A 17,533-nucleotide genomic window follows, 5' to 3' on the forward strand; every position below is an offset into this window, starting at 1 on the left:
TGAAAAACTAGCTGTAAAAAATTAGTGCATGTAATAACAGGCGGCCAGAATGTAGTCAGGCGTCAAAGTGCCATCCTCAAGTAGCCATTTCGGATCCTGTTTGCCTTGAGAAGGAAGAGGAGCAGCGTGTTTCCCCTCCCAGCACTCTTCTGCATCTTTTGACACAGGTTGCAGTCCTTCTTAAGGAAGAGAGCATGGTTTTAGATAAAAATCAATTTATTGAATATTTTTAAAAATGGCTTCTTCGACTCTACTCTTTCTGCTCCTATATCTGTATTGTTTTTAGATTTTCAAATTAATAAATAAAACTTGATAAGTAATTTAAATTAGAACTGTATGACTTACACTACAAATAGATGGGTATAGGACCATTAATGTTTGGGATATTATTTTAGAAAAGACACATAGAGCCAGAGAGAAATAGTATATGGATTAAGGCACTTGCCTTGCATGCGGCCAAACTGGTTTGATCCCCCACATCACATTAGCCACCCCTAGGAGTTACCTCTGAGTACAAAGCCAGGAGAAGCCCAGGAGCACTATCAGGTATTGTCCATACTTTCTCCTACCACCTAACAGTGTATAGAAAATGCTTGTGTTATGCTTTGGTTAGACTAGGTGTATTCCAGTAGAATGTTAGCATTTTTTCTTTTAAGAATTGAAAAATATACATTTTTCAAGATTTTAACGTATCATTGATATGTAATTTTTTAAAATTTTAATTGTTCAGCTTTGGTCACTATATGTGTGTGAGGGTTGCCACCACCACAATAATTAAAAAAAAAAGATTTCTCATGTGGGATATAAAGACACATAGTAAGGGAACAAGAAATCTCCTGTCATCTGAATTAAAGGTTTAGTCTATAGAACTGAGCTTACATGGGAGGGCCTCAGAGGGGCCGTTAGGACTCGGGTGGGGGGAAGTGGCTTTCTGAGTGTGGCATTGGAACAGTGTATGCATGAAAAGTATAATTATCAAGTGTTGTAAACCCAGATACTTCAATAAAATAGTTTTTTTAAAAAAAAAAACTCAGTCAGATCTTCAAGCTTCACACTGTGTAGTAGGTGTTTCTGGTTTTCAAATAGTACCATATTAGAAAGTTCTAAATTTTTTGTGTATAGCCTATAAATCAAATAAGCATGTATTTGATGAATAGCTGTCTAATCTCTAATTTTTTTTAAACAATTAGTTTGTGATAGTTGTTGTGGACAGTACCGACAGGGAAAGGATTTCTGTGACTAGAGAAGAACTCTACAAAATGTTAGCCCACGAGGTAAGTGTTATGAGTGTATGTAATAGGGGTATTTGCATCTCAATTGTTCATTCTTATGAGAATATTTTTCCAAACTTTTTGAAAGTTACTTGACTGATGGTCATTTCTGCTTCATAATTTTGCACATCAAATTGGAAAGATAACTGAAAGTAGCAGTAACGTTGTGGAGTCTCTTACAGAGTTTTATTTATTTCATTTTTAACATGGGGAAGGGTATTTGAGCCACACTGGCTGTGCCAGGAGCCTACTGTAGGCTCAGCCATTGGGTTCATTCCTGGTGGAGCTCAGAGAACGTATGGGGTGCTGGGGATCAAACCCATGTTGTCTGCACACACGGCAAGCTATACTATCTCTCTGACCGTATAGAATTTTATTTAATTTATTGTAGGTCAATTGCTCTAGACCTTTTCCTAGATGAGGAAATTTTAAGTACAATGAGTGATTTGAAATTGGATCTCCCCTAAAAATATTAATTGTAAGGAACAAATTCAGAAAGGTTTAAGAAACTTTTTCCACGGGGCCAGAGAGGTAATAGACCAGCTGGGCACTTGCCTTGCTTGTAGCATTGCATGTGGCACCACTAGGAGTGATCCCCGAGCAAAGCCAGAAGTAGGCCCTGAGCACCACTGATGAGCACCCCCACACCACATTAAATTAAGAAATAAAGGGAAAACTTTATTCACAGCCAAAACATAGATTTGGTAGAGCATACTAATTGGGAAATAAGTTTAATGCCAGTTCAAGATGGCTCTAATAAACATGGTCACCTAAGAAATCTTCATGGACAAGATAGAGGAGCCGGAACTCAGAAGTTAAATAGGATTGGCTTAGAGTAGTGCCCCTTCCCTGAGAGTTGAGTAGAACACTACAGTGGATATGGGGTAGAGTTTGGGAAAGCTTTTGAGTCTGTTGTCAGAGAGCAGTACTTACTAACCCTAGAAACCTAGCTTAGGGTCGAGAGAAAAGGAAGGGTGTGTATTATACTGAAGACATGACTTAGACACAGAGTTTAGGACCATAAAAAATTAAATAGGCAGGTTTATTGAAGTATAGACATTTTAAAAACTGAATTCAGTTTTGTCAGGAGAGAGTGTAGGGAAGTAAGGCCTTTGCTTGAGTTTGACCCCTGCTCAGTCCCTGGCATCACATAGGATCCCCCCGACACTGCCAGGAATGTTTACAGAATACAGAGCCCGGAGGAACCTCTGAGCGGGCAGAGTGTGGGCCCCCTCCCCTCATCCCACCCCAAAGGAGCTGTGGGCTGCTCTTGCATCAAGTACTTGAAAAAAGCAGGTGATAGAAACTGTCTAAAATACAGTTAGTTGGCTTTTTCTCTACAGAGCAGCTCTTATTTTTCCTAGAACATCTACCTTTTTTCTCACTCTCTGTTTCCTCTCTCTCTTTCTCTCCCCTCACGTTTTCCTGTGTCTCATTAAATAAAACAATTTTACTTCAGAAATACATAAAATACTGTCAAGTTGGAAAATCTGTGGGAAAAAAATACACTGACCATTATGACTTTGTTGTTACAGGACCTAAAGAAAGCTGGATTGCTGATTTTTGCTAATAAACAAGATGTTAAAGAATGCATGACTGTAGCAGAAATTTCCCAGTTTTTGAAACTAACTTCTATTAAAGATCACCAGTGGCATATACAGGCATGCTGTGCTCTTACTGGCGAGGGGTAAGAAGTCTTCCTGAGTAATACCTATTTTTGATAGAAATATGTTTATCCTCTTAAAATAGAATATTTGTTATTATATACCAAACATTGCAAGAAATATAAAGCATATGGGACTAGAGAGCGAGTCCAGTGGGTAGGGCATTTGCCTTGCATGCACTGTCAACCTTGATTGCATCATATACGGTCCCTCAAACCACCCAGTGTGTTTTCTTTTCTTTTTTTTGCTTTTTTTTGGGGGTCACACCTGGTGATGCACAGGGGTTACTCCTGACTCTGCACTCAGGAACTACTCCTGGTGGTGCTCAGGGGACCATATGGGATGCTGGGAATCGAACCCGGGTCAGCCACATGCAAGGAAAACGCCCTACCCGCTGTGCTATTGCTCCAGCCCCCCAGGGTATTTTCTGAGTGCAGAGCCAGGAGTACTTCTAGGTGTGGCCTAAACATCAAAAATGAGAGAAAGAAAAGATACAGTTCGTATTTACAACGAAAGCTTTTTTGTTGTTTTTTTGTAAAGGACAAAAATAAATGCAACATAGACCTCGTGCTGATGATTTTTATATAAAATTTGAAAATAAAGATGTAGGATTGTTATAATTCAACTCATAACTTTGAGCAGTTATGTGCAGATACATTATTAGGAGAGATGTGAGCTCGCGACAGTCTTGTTGTCTTTGTCTTTCTGGGGACAGGGACGGTGCATGTAACCTTGGTGTGCTGTGGCTCTGGTCCTCTGCTGTGCAGCTCTGGGGATAAATCCTGTGCCTTCAGCGTGCAGAGCAGGCTCCCGCCCATTGAGCAGTCCCTGTCCTTGGCAGTTTCAGTTTTCTTTTGGGGTTTTTTGTTTTGGTTTGTTTTGGTTTTGGATCACGCTTGACAGTGCTCCGGGCTTGCTCCTGGCTCAGTCCTTAGGGATCACTCCTGGCAGGGCATGGGGTCCTTATGGAGTGCTGGAGATTGAACTTGGATCAGCTATGTGCAAGATGAGTGCCCTACCCCTTGCAATATCTCTCCAGCTCCCTAGCTTAGTATGTTCGAGGCCCAGGTTCAATCCCTGACACCACATGGTCCTCTGAACACCACTGGTGTGGCCCCCAAAACAAAAATAAATAAGTGAAAAAGAGAAAGATAAATTAGTGTCTGATAGTATCTTTTAAAGTTTTGGTTGATAGAGGTTTTCACATGCAGCAGTTTGCAGGTACAGAGGTGGGTTTGGGAGGAGATGTTTGTTCTTTTCCCTTTTGTGGTCTGGGACCTTACTTTGTGTCTGAGTTTTAGTATTGGTCAGCATTTTGGCTCTCACCTGCCGTGTCTGACCCTCTGAGGGTTCCTTCTATATTATCAGAAGGGTCGTAGTCCTTTTTTTCCCTTTTCCTTTGTTTTCTGGGCCTTACCAGGCGATACTCAGGTTACTCCTGGCTCTGCCCTCAGGAATCAATCACTTTATTTATTTTTTTAATTTATTTATTTTTTAATTAGTGAGTCACAGTGAGGGTACAGTTACAGATTCACACATTTTCATGCTTTTTTTTCCCTCATGCAATGCTTGAGAGCCCATCCCTCCACCAGTGTCTATTCTCCACCACCAATGAACCTAGTATCCCTCCCACTCCCCCAATCCCATCCCCACACCCCACCCCGCCTCTGTGGCAGAGCATTCCAATTTGATATCTCTCTTTCCTTTTGGGTGTTGTGGTTTGCAATAGGGGTATTGAGTGGTCATCCTGTTCAGTCTCTAGTCTACTTTCAGCACGCATCTCCCTTCCCGCGCGGGATCTCCAATCACATTTTACTTGGTGTTCCCTTCTCTATCTGGGATGACCTTTCCCCAGTGTATGAGGCCAGCCTCCAAGCTATGGAGCCAACTCAGGAATCATTTTAGGCAGTGCTTAGGGAACCTTGTGAATGCCGGGGTTCGAATCGAGCCAGCTTCATGCAAGGCCAGCACCTGGCCTGCTAGCTGCCCCAGAGCCTAGTCTATAGGTGCTGGTTTTTACTAACTTGTCCACAGATCACGCCGGCAGGCTGGGTAAAAGGTGGAAACCCACTGGTATAAGTTGGTTAAGATAATGGATATTGAATGCTTAACAGTTTCTGGTTTGCTAGTTAACCACTGTAGAATTTAACAATTTTCAGTTTTTCATTTCTGTTTTCCTTTGCGTTATGAATCTCTCAAGCTTATATAAAAAAATATCTATTCTGGATTTTTTTTTTCAATATTGCTGCATAGTTTCTCCTGTCTACAAATACTCATGTAAAATGATTTATGTTTCACTACAGCCTTCATGTTGTTTTAATATATTATGTATGTTCGTATGAACTTTTTCTTTCTAAACTTTTTTTTTACCACAGTGAAGATCTTGAGGGAAATTTTTAATATTTTAATCATATGAATGTTCTATAATTTGTGAATTCTGTTTCCTACTTCTAGACATTTAAATTCTACACATTTCTCTTAAAATAGTACTTTGATGAGTGCTAGTATGTAAATCTGTTTTTATTTCTGATTACATTTTTAAGCCTATTTTGTAAGAAAGAGGATAGAGTGTTGGTATTTTCAGTGTTTTAGTCTGTATCAAGTTACTTTCTCTAGGAGTTTCCTTGTATGATTACGGGGCTCCCTCCGTGAACCAGGTGGTATCCAGGCACTCAAAGCCACAGCCTGACACCGAGAAAGAGCATGGAGCAATTGCGTGTGAGAATATGACTCTACTACAACAGTATCAGGGCTGAATATTACGATTTTTTAAATATTTGTTAGGTAAATGAAAATGACCATCTGCTTGTAGTTCACTGTTTCTAGATTTTTATTGAAAACTAAAGTGATGAAAGGGTTTTCTTTCTTTTACAGGCTATGCCAAGGACTTGAGTGGATGATGTCACGACTTAAGATTAGATGATCTCCGTGACCTCCTCTCTCATGGACTTTGTATGAACGAAGTGCTGGACTTTCCCTGAAAGCTGCAAAAATTCATGGTTTAGATATATTTATAATAAACTGATTTAAACTTTTTCTATAAGAAGAAAAATTAGGACCACTTATTTGAAAACAAAGATGAAGCCTCACTCCCAATCTACTTTCTCATTAGTTCCTTCCAAAGCAAGGTCTTAAAGCTGTGATTGACGTGTTTCTTACAATGAATCCTCTCAGGACATTGAGTGGCCTGTGGTAAGTGTAACGGGAGAGGAAACATTTACCTTCAAGAGCTTTATTATCAGTATCACCCTCCCTAGTTGAATGTTGTTCTCTTGTTTCATTAAGTCAAAATACAAATCAGCACAAATCAGTTTCCTCTTTTAAAATGTAATGTTACTTATAAAAAGTATTTTGCATAAAGTTGTGTATGTATTGTGTAAATACCTCAAGTTCCAGTAAATGACTTTGATTTATGTTCTAAGGAAAAGTGGATAACACAAAAATTAATAATATTCTTAGTATAACCATAATGCAATGAGTACTGGTATTGATGTTAAATGCCTTTTTCCTCTGTGTTCTGTCTTGTACTAACCACCCACACCATCACCACCTCCAAATTATTGAGCTGCTCTTGAAAGAAAGAAAAAGGGGAAAAGCTTGACATTGTTTATCTGTTTTTTTGTTGATCAAGTCACATGCATGGAAACCTAATCCAGTTGAGTGGGTATCTTATCATAGTCTTGCGTAGCCTCAATGGTAGAATTTCCCATTAAACTATCAGCTGTTCCCTTTGACTGGAGCTTATGCCATCTGGGTTACTGACTAAATTACTAATCCATTAATGTCAGTCATTAATTATGGTTAAAATTAATGATTTTTTTCAGCATTAGTGGAAAGCTGTTTTATAAAACATGTCTATCCAGACAAGTATCACCCTATAAATACTATTAAATAATTTAGCTAGAATTCTAAATTTAGGTATTTAGTTAAAAGCATTTGAAGTAAATTTGAGATAAAACTTACTTCCCGAGCAACAAAAATTTCTTAAATTAAAATTTTGTTTCTTAGGAATTAGAATAATTTGAGATATTCCTGTTTCTGTGGGTCTTCACTTTATCTTCTTACACAACTACAAAGTGCAAATTTTTAATGATCTTAAGAATCTGTATTAAAATCTAATTTTTTTAAGCTAAGAAGTAATGGCTCAAAATATGTTTTTTGTTTACTTAGGTTTTTGTTTTATATCTTTCTAATTTCATAAAATCAGTGGTATTTCTGTTGTAACTGCACAAAAACTTCAATGTGTTTAAACATATTTTTGGGATACTTTGTGAATCTCATGCCCTCAAAATCTGAAGGCAAATCCAAATTGGCTTGTTACCAGATATTCAAAGAAATAATGACTTAGAATTCATAAGAATTTTGATTAGAAATAATAACATAGCATATTCTATAAACTGGCAAAACTTTGAAAGTTATTTTCTACAAAATATACAGCACTTAATATCTAAATCCAGGTCAGCATGGAAGATCTATATTGAATACGGAATGTTTTGTAGTTTATATGATAATGTTTAAAATGCAAGTACAAAATTTTAATATTTGCCAGCATGCTTTGTAAATCCTAAATTCCTAAACTTGCTCATATTTAATGTTTTAAAATCTCAATAAGGATTTACTCGTTTATTAAAAACTTAAATCTGTTTTACTGCAGTTTTATCAGAGACAAATATTCCTTAAAATAGCCCAGCAGATCCATTACTTTTTTTTTTTTTTTGCTTTTTGGGTCACACCCAGCGATGCTCAGGGGTTACTCCTGGCTTTGAACTCAGGAATTACTCCTGGCGGTGCTTGGGGGACCATTTGGGATGCCGAGGATCGAACCCGGGTCGGCCGCGTGCAAGGCAAATGCCCTACCCGCTGTGCTATCGCTCCGGCCCCTCCATTACATTTTTTATCCTTTAATTTGAATAACCACGGTGTTTTGAACTCTGCCATATCATTTCAACAGTATACTAGCCCACTTTCTTGTCATCAGGTATTGGTTGAAATGTATTCTTAATTAGGTGATTGAAGCATGTGCTCCATTGTTAGAGTTGTTTTCACGGTGGACTATTTACATTAACACTATGAGAATGCATGAGATCTTATATAACACATTTAAAAGACCTGATTTTTTTTTGTTGTGTTCTACCCTTCTAAGCATAAGAAACATAGTAGTATCTATATATTATGCATAAAATGAAAATTGGGAGAAAATTTAAATTCTGGTATGAAAATATGTCAAAATCATGTTAACAGTATTACACTTCCAGATAGGTGGGGAGCTTCGTGTATTGTCAGTTTACATGCAGCTTAAGATGGAGTTAAACAAAGGACAGCGCTCTTGTGTATATGTTCTTTCTGGGTATAAACAGATATTTATGGTCATTGCGCTCAGCTTTAAAAAGAGTAAAGCTTCATACCTCTGTACATGTGGGTGGATTTAAATATAATGTGCTTAATACTAATTTTGAATAACTTCTTGATAACCTGGTAAAAGTAACTATGCTATATTCATTTAAATATGTTTATTTTGTCATAATTAGCATTTTAATTTATATCTTACAGATTATGTGAGGATTCTTGTTTGAAAGTTTCACTTCTGCAGCAGCGCTCATGATAGGGCAAAGAGTGTATTGAAAGCAGATGGTTTGGGGGATGGGAGGAGGGAGGTAGGGAATAAATCATGACATTTTGCCTTAAGTATTAAGCAGTACTTTAGCACTGAGGATAGGCACTTTTCATGCAGGTATAGTAAAATGGTTTTAGAAGTATAGTATGAAATAGAAGAGTTTCTGTTTCTCATCCTTAAGAAGTGCCTCATCAGTAGTTACAGTGAGACCACAGAGAAGCCCAGAGAGCTTGAGGAAAAGCAGGAAGTCCCGGTTGGTTTTCCGTTTTGTTTAAGTGAATAGTATTGAGATGCCTAGAAATGGGATTCAGTTGTCCCTGATCTTTCAGGCACTTTATATTTCTTGCTGTGACTATGGCAGCCACAAAACAGTACAGAAAACCTCAAAATCTGTTTATATTTATGTAAATAGGAAAGCTGTAGAGAATTTTCTAGTTTTCTCTGCAGGCAATTTTGAGAATATATCTGTAGTCTGTTCTACTATGTGTACAGGAGATAGCAGCACATCCCGGACTATCTGTGAACTGTCTGTGCTCTCCCAACTGCCAGATAATATTCTGTCAATCTCTTCCAAGACTGGGTAAAAACATGATTTCTTTGCATGATTTAACTATGACTTCTTTGTCCAATATAATCTGGACATTCTTGCTTCAAGATGAGCTTTCCCATCTCTCTTTTGCTATTCTTCACTCACCAGCAATGGAGATAGATTATCCAAACTCTGTATACCTATTGTTCCCCAAAGTAGTTTCTAAGGTACTCCAGTTCTTTGCTCTCCAACCACTGACTTGATTGGTCTGTGTCTTGTTCCTATGAGAGTATATTGTCAGAGTTGCGAGTCAGTCAACAGACTGGCTTGCTGGCTTTATAATTTGTGAATGCCAGTTAGAATTCTTTAAGTTATACTGTATTTAACATCTTAATGTTTCATAAAGTTTTGGCTTTACATTGATAAAAAGTAAATTCAGAATGAGAAGAGACTACCTAGACTACCATTTCTTTGAGTTATTCCTCAGAGAGGGATGTGTATTGTCTTCCCATTACCAAAACTGAGTTGTGTTTAGAGAGTAGCAATGTGAGTTAGAGAAAGATGCCAAACCAAATTTATACACAGTATTGAACTTGAAGACTTCTCTGTTTTAAACCACAATCTACTTTCCATTTTTTCTCTTATGTTAATAAAAAAATAAACATTAGATGTGTGAAGGAATTAGTAATGAGACGCCAGTCTTGACAAAACAAATTTGTAGAAATGACCTTTAAAAGACATCTGAGTAATCATGTGTTGACTTTGTGCTTGCAGAGGTACATAGAAAATACTTCCACTCTCACAAAAATAAAACTTCGTATTATGCCCCCTTAAAGAATGAGGATTTTAATAAAAGAAAGCCAGGAATTAAAAGCTGGATGCAAGCAGTGACTGATTGATTCTATTTAACTCTAAAAACTGTGTGTGTAATTGTGAAGAAATATAAAAGGGTGGAGTTGGGTTAATTATGCAATATTTCCTAACAGTTGTGTAGCTTTTGTGTATCCTAAATACTGAAGTTTGATTCATTACGATCTTGCCTGCTAGATGCACTGTTCTTGGTAGAAAATTCTGATTGTCTGTACTCAGGAAGTGCCTAAAATTGATTTGTGTTGATTGTTAAGTCCCTCTAATAAATTATATATGTATGTGTTTTCTATATGTTCTTGGCTTACTGATGACACACACTGAGGGGTTCTCAGTTGTACTCTGTTCTTAGATTTAAAAAGCTTCAAAATTGGATATAGCCACCAAGATCCTGGTCAAATCATAGTTTAAGGAAACATGAGTGGAACAATGTTTCCTTTTCTTCTGAAAAAGTATTCTTTGATCCTGGCGTTAGTTACTATAAAGATTAGAAAACTGAACTCTGTTTCTGTTTTTTAACAGGCAGGAAACAGTTCTAAAACACCAGTAAAGATTTGCTCCTTGTTCAGGGGTAGCCTCAACTTCCCGTGCTTGGTCTTGGTTAGTAATTTGAGTCATTTCATTTAGATATTAAACCATTTTGTGAGTATAAATTCCAAAATTCTTGCCCTTTGTTTAACAAATTCTTTTTTTAAACCACAGTATTTGATAGAACCCTATTATGTTTCATACGCTGTTCCTCCTTTCAGTTTGCTTCTCCCTTACCTTAAGGTATAATTACAAATTATGGTTGCGAGATGTCCATGTTTTCTTGGTTGTTGCTTTTGTTTCTGTGCTCAGGTTTATTCCAGTGGTGCTCGGGGCCATGCTTTGCCAAGGGATCGAACCAGGGTTCCAGCGTGCACAGTTTGCACTTCAGCTTGTTGAGCCATCTCCTTGCCCCCTGGACCATATTTTCAATGATTATGATCACATTTATAGGTTCAATCATCTTGTGTGGAATGTGAAATTTGTATATAGATGTATTTTTCAGTAATATGTACTGTCCTCCCAGCCTTCTTATATTGATGATCTACATAGAGTTCCATTTTTTTTTTTTAACCTGAAAACAGTCCTTTGATTTGGAGTAACTTTGGGCCAGAAAGATAGTACAACCTACTGTCGGGTGTTTGTTCTGCATATATCTGACCCGTGTCCAACTCCCAATGCCCAGCATTGTCCCCTCGCCATCACCGCCAGGAGTGATCCCTGAAGATAGAGCCAGAAGCCTGAGCAGTGTGACCTAGACCCCACTCCCTCCAAAATAATGGAAAACGCCTTTAAAATAAGTATGTTCTGCTATAGACCTTGAGAAGAGGTGGCAGCTGTAGAGCACTTTTGGAGGCATTTCCAAGGTACTTTATTGAGGAGGAAGCTCTGATTATTTCTAACAAGGACCCAATTTCTAGAGATAAGAAAATGTACAGTCAGTTTGTGATTAAACTAATTTTTTAAAACTGTACTATTTTTAAATATGAAAACTTAGATTATTGTAACTATTAGCTATGAATCTTCCCTGCTTATTATATTTTCCTAAGGACACTTAGATGAAATTATATCTAACTAGTCTCTTTGTGTTTGAACTCACACATTGAACTCCGTGTCACTGTCATCCCATTGCTCATCGATTTGCTCGAGCAGGCACCAGTAACGTCTCTCATTGTGAGACTTATTGTTACTGTTTTTTGGCACATCCAATATGCCACGGGTAGCTTGCCAGGCTCTGCCATGTAGGCGCGATACTCTCGGTAGCTTGCCAGGCTCTCCAAGAGGGGCAGAGGAATTGAACACGGGTCAACCTCGTGGAAGGCGAACACCCTACTGCTGTGCTATCCCTCCAGCCTGAACTCCATGTATATTGACATAATTTAGTACAAGCAACTCAGAAAACCTTTTGAAAATGTCTAGGTCTACTGTACCAGAATTTCTAATATGAAAAGATTCTGACTTAAACTTTGCTTGCCGGAACAGTGGAAAGTCTGTCTCTTTTTCTTAGCATCCTATGAATTTGTGTTTCTCTGTATCTTAGGGGGATTTTCATACTCGAAGAATATTCCCCAAAGTGAGTATCTTACCGTGCTTGGGTGCTCTTGAATGCCTTCGGTGCTGATACAGTAGGTACCTAGGGAAATAATGCTTCAAGGCCTTCTTGACAACATGCTGCATGGACAGCTTGGGGTAGGGAGTGTCAGACTGAAGTAAGGAAGCCTCTTCCGGCAGAGGCAGTACACAGCAGCTTTGCAGATCTGGAGCTTGAGTATACTTGTAGTACTGTCCCTGTTTCCGACACAGACTGGAAAATGCCTGGCTCCAGAAATGTCAGGTATTGAGTCTAGTGATCGGTAACAGGCCTTGTTTCTAATGAATAACGGAATACTACACTGTCAAGATGTGTTTGAGGGGAAATAATGACTAAGATGTTTGGTGATTTCCTTGCCTAATATATACATTAACTTTTTAAAGATGCATGTTAACCTGGGAGAAAGTATTATCTCTGCTTTATGCTTTGAATAAGGAAAAAAATCAAATTGTTACTCTATTCTGTGGTATTACATATCCCTTTTCTTTCGAGAAGGTTGATTATAAATAGTTTCTGTTTATGTTGTTTTTTTTATTCCAGTTTATCTTCTAAATTTGCGCAGACTTGGTGATGGCAGCTCTGTTACTGGTCAGGATTTCTATGCCAGGATAATTCAAAAGACAACTGCAGACATCTGTTCTCTAGGAATCTTTTTATGGAAATAGGAATCTTTTTTTTTTTTTATGGAACTTAGTTGATTAATAGGAAGCTTTCTTTTACTTCTGGATATTTTAATTAGAAATGAGCCTGATAGTGACCAGTTTGTATGAGAAAAGCCGAGTAATTGGAAACAAACATATGAACGTGGGCATTCATGTGAATGGCTGATAGTAAATGAAGAAACATAAGGTTCGGGAGAGAAGTGTGTGCCGTGCCTGTGTCTATTTGAGTGTGTGTCCTCCACTGGAGTGCACGGGTGCTAATGGCCAGGAGTGTTGTTTACAATTTATGTCTCAGTGCTGAGGAATATTAATTTTGTTGAGCCACCCCACCCCTGCTGCACCGTGGTAGGTTTTTCTTTCTTTTGTGATTGTGTCGTACTGTTTTTTTTTAAATTTATAATTCTAATTTAATCTGTTGTGTTTCAAAAGGGATCCAAGAAGACTGTGCTTCTTTCTCTTCTCTTCTCTTCTCTTCTCTTCTCTTCTCTTCTCTTCTCTTCTCTTCTCTTCTCTTCTCTTCTCTTCTCTTCTCTTCTCTTCTCTTCTCTTCTCTTCTCTTCTCTTCTCTTCTCTCTTTTTCCTTTTTGGGTCACACCTGGCAATGCACAGGGGTCACTCCTGGCTCATGCACTCAGGAATTAATCCTGGCGGTGCTCAGGGGACCATATGGGATGCTGGGAATCGAACCTGGGTCGGCCGCATGCAAGGCAAACGCCCTACCCGCTGTGCTATCGCTCCAGCCCCCAAGAAGACTGTGTTTTTATCATTTGCCTAAGAAAAAGACGCATTTCCTTGAAGATGACCTGAGAATGTCATGCAGTGCAAATAAACTTGTACAAATTTCATTCATTTGAAATCTTTATGACTCTATATCAAGGAATATCAGGAATGTTCCAGAGTTTATCATAAGCAACTGTGTACACTCAAATTCTAAATGATATAACAGTACTTCTCTGGGGGAGAAAAAATTCCTCATGTCTTTTTACTTTCTAGTTTTGATATCTGGAATATCCCTTCTTAGTAAATACCTTTATTCCTTGAAGAAAAAAAAAGATATATCTCAACATAGAATAGCCTGTCACAGTCCTTTTGAATACACATATTCCTTACAGTCGGTACCAGCACATTGAGATTCTTTTGATTTGGCTGCCCAGATGAGCAGTCATTCACATCACTGTTTTTCATTCTAGCAGATCATCTGTTTGAAACAATTCCAGTGTTTGGATGCTCCTGGTGTGTAGATTCTCAAATAATACTGCATTCCCAGTTGTATTCTTATATCCGGAGCATAGGAACGGGCATCTTCCTCTCAAAGATCATTTTCATAGGATTTTATCTGTAAATCCAGAAATTACTGATTAAATGTTATAAACTTTTGAGAATGCCTGTTTTTCATACTCCATTAATGCTGTATATCTCAAAAGCCCCTTCTTTAATAAAAGGATAGACTCTTGCTTTATTTTGTATTGATTGAAACTATTCTACAGATTTCAGTTTCAGTTTTTGTTTTGTTCATTTATTGGGATTTTAGTTTTTTCTTGTGAATGAAATAAATTCTTTAAAAAGTATTAGCCTTTTTGTCTTGTTTTTGAAGACTTTACTGTCTACCCTTTTAATTTTTTTACCCATCATTTTAGCACATACAAGTCCTTATTAGTATTAAAATTGCATAAAAATACATTATTTCTTTAAAGTGAAAACCAGAAAAGGGATGCACAGAAAGAAAATTTAAGTCACTCATTATCCTACCATTCTAATAAAACCAGTATCAACACTGAGTATGTTTTAGATACAGAATTTTAAAGAATTATCCTCTTTTGAAACAGTTACCTATAATTTCCCCACAACATACCTATACATAAAAACCATTTGAATGGATGTGTTCTATATGCTTTTTGAGTTGTCAAAATGTATTGAACCATTCTTATGTTAATGTATATTAAATTGTTCCTTGCTTTTCACCATTAAAAATAAACCACAATTAAACATGAATTTTTTTTTATTTGTAAGTCAAATTGCTGTATCAAGGTGTATGAGACTTAATTTAAAGGCACTCATGATGTATTAACCAGTGGTCTTCCCAACAGGTATTCGTCTTGTCTGGTCAGTTCTTCCTCAAACCCCTAGCCTGCCTTCCTGTATTGATAAACAATCTTCAAGAAAGATTGAGTTTCCAACCCACTCAGCAAAGCTAAGTAGAGAACTTCCCTCGCCAGATCTCTAGCCTTTATTTTTCAAAGCTTCAGTATTAATCCCCTTGTACTATTTCCAACTTGTGCTGATCATTAATATTATTTTCAAGGAGTTGAAGGGGGGAAACCTGAAAATATTCCCAATTGACCTTTTTCTAATGTTGGAAATAACTTTTAAGCTCTTTCAGTCATGTAATATACATGACCCGTTCACATCCAATAATACTTATCTAAAACGTGTCAGACAACTGGCAGACTTCAGTACTAGTCCCTTTGTATTTCTACTAAGATTCTTCATTTCAGAGGAAATTTAAACTCATAATAAACTGACTTATTCTCCATCAAGTAAGAAGAATTCCCGTTTTATTTGTTCCTAAGAATAAATTCTGATTGACAAGTTGTCAGAACACACATTGAGGGGCAGAGGGTGGGTGGGTTGGTTAGTTTTAGACCACATCCAGTTATGTGGCATAAGCCAGGACTTACTTTTGGTTCTTCATTCACAAGTCAGCTCCTGATGGTGCTCTGGCATCACATGGTGCCAGGGATAGAGCCTGGATCAGTTGCGTGCGTGGCAAGTGCCCTACCCACTGTACTACAGCTCCGGCCTGCCCAAATTACTTTCAAATTGAAGTAAGTGCATTATAACATTAGTTTCAGGTTCAAACCACCAGGAATCAACAAAACCTTACTTTGTTTTCCTCTTCTCATACATCTCCCTTTCCTTCTGCAGATTCCCCTATTCTTTCCTTGGGTGAAAATTGGGGTAAAAAGTGGGGGGAAAAGTTTAATCAACTTTTTAAAGTGGGAAAATAATTTACTAACGATAGAAATATAAAGCAGCTGGATGACCTCATACATGTAAATGACAAGAACAGTGTAGTTCCATTTTAATTAAGCAAATTGTGTCTTAGAATGATAGTCATCATTTAAAGTATAGCATAAAAGCCACCTGCTTGATTTTATATTCATGTGAGCCAGACAAATTATAGTGAAGATGTGACGGGCTCATATTTTTTTTGATGATATGGCTCTCAATTGTCTTTATTCTTATTTTATGTGAAATTTGGGACTTTACCTAGAAGTGCTCACAAACTATTCCTGGCTCTGTGCTCAGATATGATCCTTAGTTTTGCTCGGAGGATCATACTTGGTACCATGGATTCAGATTAGGCTCACAGCTGCTGTAGCCACATACAAGGCAGATGCCTTCCATAGTATGTCACTGGTCCCATTATTTAACTTTCATATCATTATTATTCACTTTGTTGATAGGGAACATAGCCGTCCATGCTCAGGTTTTATTCCAACTCTGCTCATAGATCACTAAGGGCCGTGCCAGAGATTGAATCAGGGCTGTATACAAATGAAGCACCTTAATCTCTGTACTATCTCCAGCTGTATAGTTTAGCTTGATCAAATAGTAAAGTACTTTGATCCAGAGAAAATCATTTGCTACTACTTAAAATGAATGTCAAGAGCCCGTGCAAAAAAGCAAATTCATGTTATATTAATGAGCACTGTAGCACTGTTGTTCCATTGTTCATCCATTTGCTCGAGCGGGCACCAGTAACATCTCCATTGTGAGACTTGTTACTGTTTCTGGCATATCGAGTACACCTCGGGTAGATTGCCAGGCTCTGCTGTGCAGATGGGATACTCGGTAGCTTGCCGGGCTGTCGAAGAGGGATGGAGGAATTGAACTCGGGCTGGCTGCGTGCAAGGCAAATGCCCTACTCACTGTCTTATTGCTCCAGTCCCTGTTTTTATTATATTAGTAAAGGTCAGAGAATTACTCAAGTGTTTTAACAAAGGCATACTCAGAGAAAATGGGACATGAGAATGGAAAGTCTAACTTTTATACCAGCTGTACAAATGGCTTGGATATAACAATCAAATGCCTTTTTTAAAAAAATTATATTGCTAGTTTCAAGTTAATTATAATTGAACAGCATATTGTTATTATTATTTTTGCTTTTTGGGTCACACCTGGCGTTGCACAGGGGTTCCTCCTGGCTCTGCACTCAGGAATTACTCCTGGCGGTGCTCATGGGACCACATGAGTTGCTGGGAATTAAACCCGGGGTCAGCCACGTGCAAGGCAAACGCCCTATCCGCTGTACCATCTCTCCAGCCCTGCATATTAATTTTGATACTGAATTGGAATAAGAAGTGTAAGAAATATATTTAATAAATAATGAACATAAAATTATAATTGTGACTTATCAAAATTTATTATAATTAATACACTATTAGAAAAACACCAACAATTTAAATGTTAGTAATGTATGAAAATCAAAACAACTTTTACTTTAAATGATGATTCAGATAGTTCCTGCTAAGCTTTCCTTTGATTTTTCACTTGCCAGTTAGGAGTGCAAAGTGATAACTTTGTGAATACCATAGCTGTAAACAAGCACTACTTGGTTTCTGCCTTGTGAGAAGGAGCCAGATGTAATGACTGTGGTCCTATTTAAGGACGGAGTGCTGATGATATCATTTCCATTGACAGTGTAGTACTGCAGCTGGCTCTGTCAGTCTGGGAAGAGTGCTCACTATTAAAAAGATCATGAAGTAATTTGCAGTTCCGGGACAGTGTTTTAGAGGAAATGAGC

The 17,533-nt window shown here is 37.8% G+C and overlaps 1 protein-coding gene across 1 annotated transcript in view; it reads left to right on the plus strand.

Annotated features, from left to right (window-relative positions):
* ARL5A (ADP ribosylation factor like GTPase 5A) overlaps window positions 1–14,294 on the plus strand; it is a 30,678-nt gene extending 16,384 nt beyond the window's left edge. The window contains exons 4-6 of the mRNA XM_055124725.1: window positions 1,191–1,274; window positions 2,807–2,958; window positions 5,810–14,294. Of these exons, the coding sequence (XP_054980700.1) occupies window positions 1,191–1,274; window positions 2,807–2,958; window positions 5,810–5,858 (285 nt within the window). The 3' untranslated portion in view covers window positions 5,859–14,294. The remainder of the gene's footprint in view (window positions 1–1,190; window positions 1,275–2,806; window positions 2,959–5,809) is intronic.
* The last annotated feature ends 3,239 nt before the right edge of the window (window positions 14,295–17,533 follow it).

Source organism: Sorex araneus, chromosome 1 (assembly GCF_027595985.1).
Source record: "Sorex araneus isolate mSorAra2 chromosome 1, mSorAra2.pri, whole genome shotgun sequence".
NCBI classification, from domain to species: domain Eukaryota; kingdom Metazoa; phylum Chordata; class Mammalia; order Eulipotyphla; family Soricidae; genus Sorex; species Sorex araneus.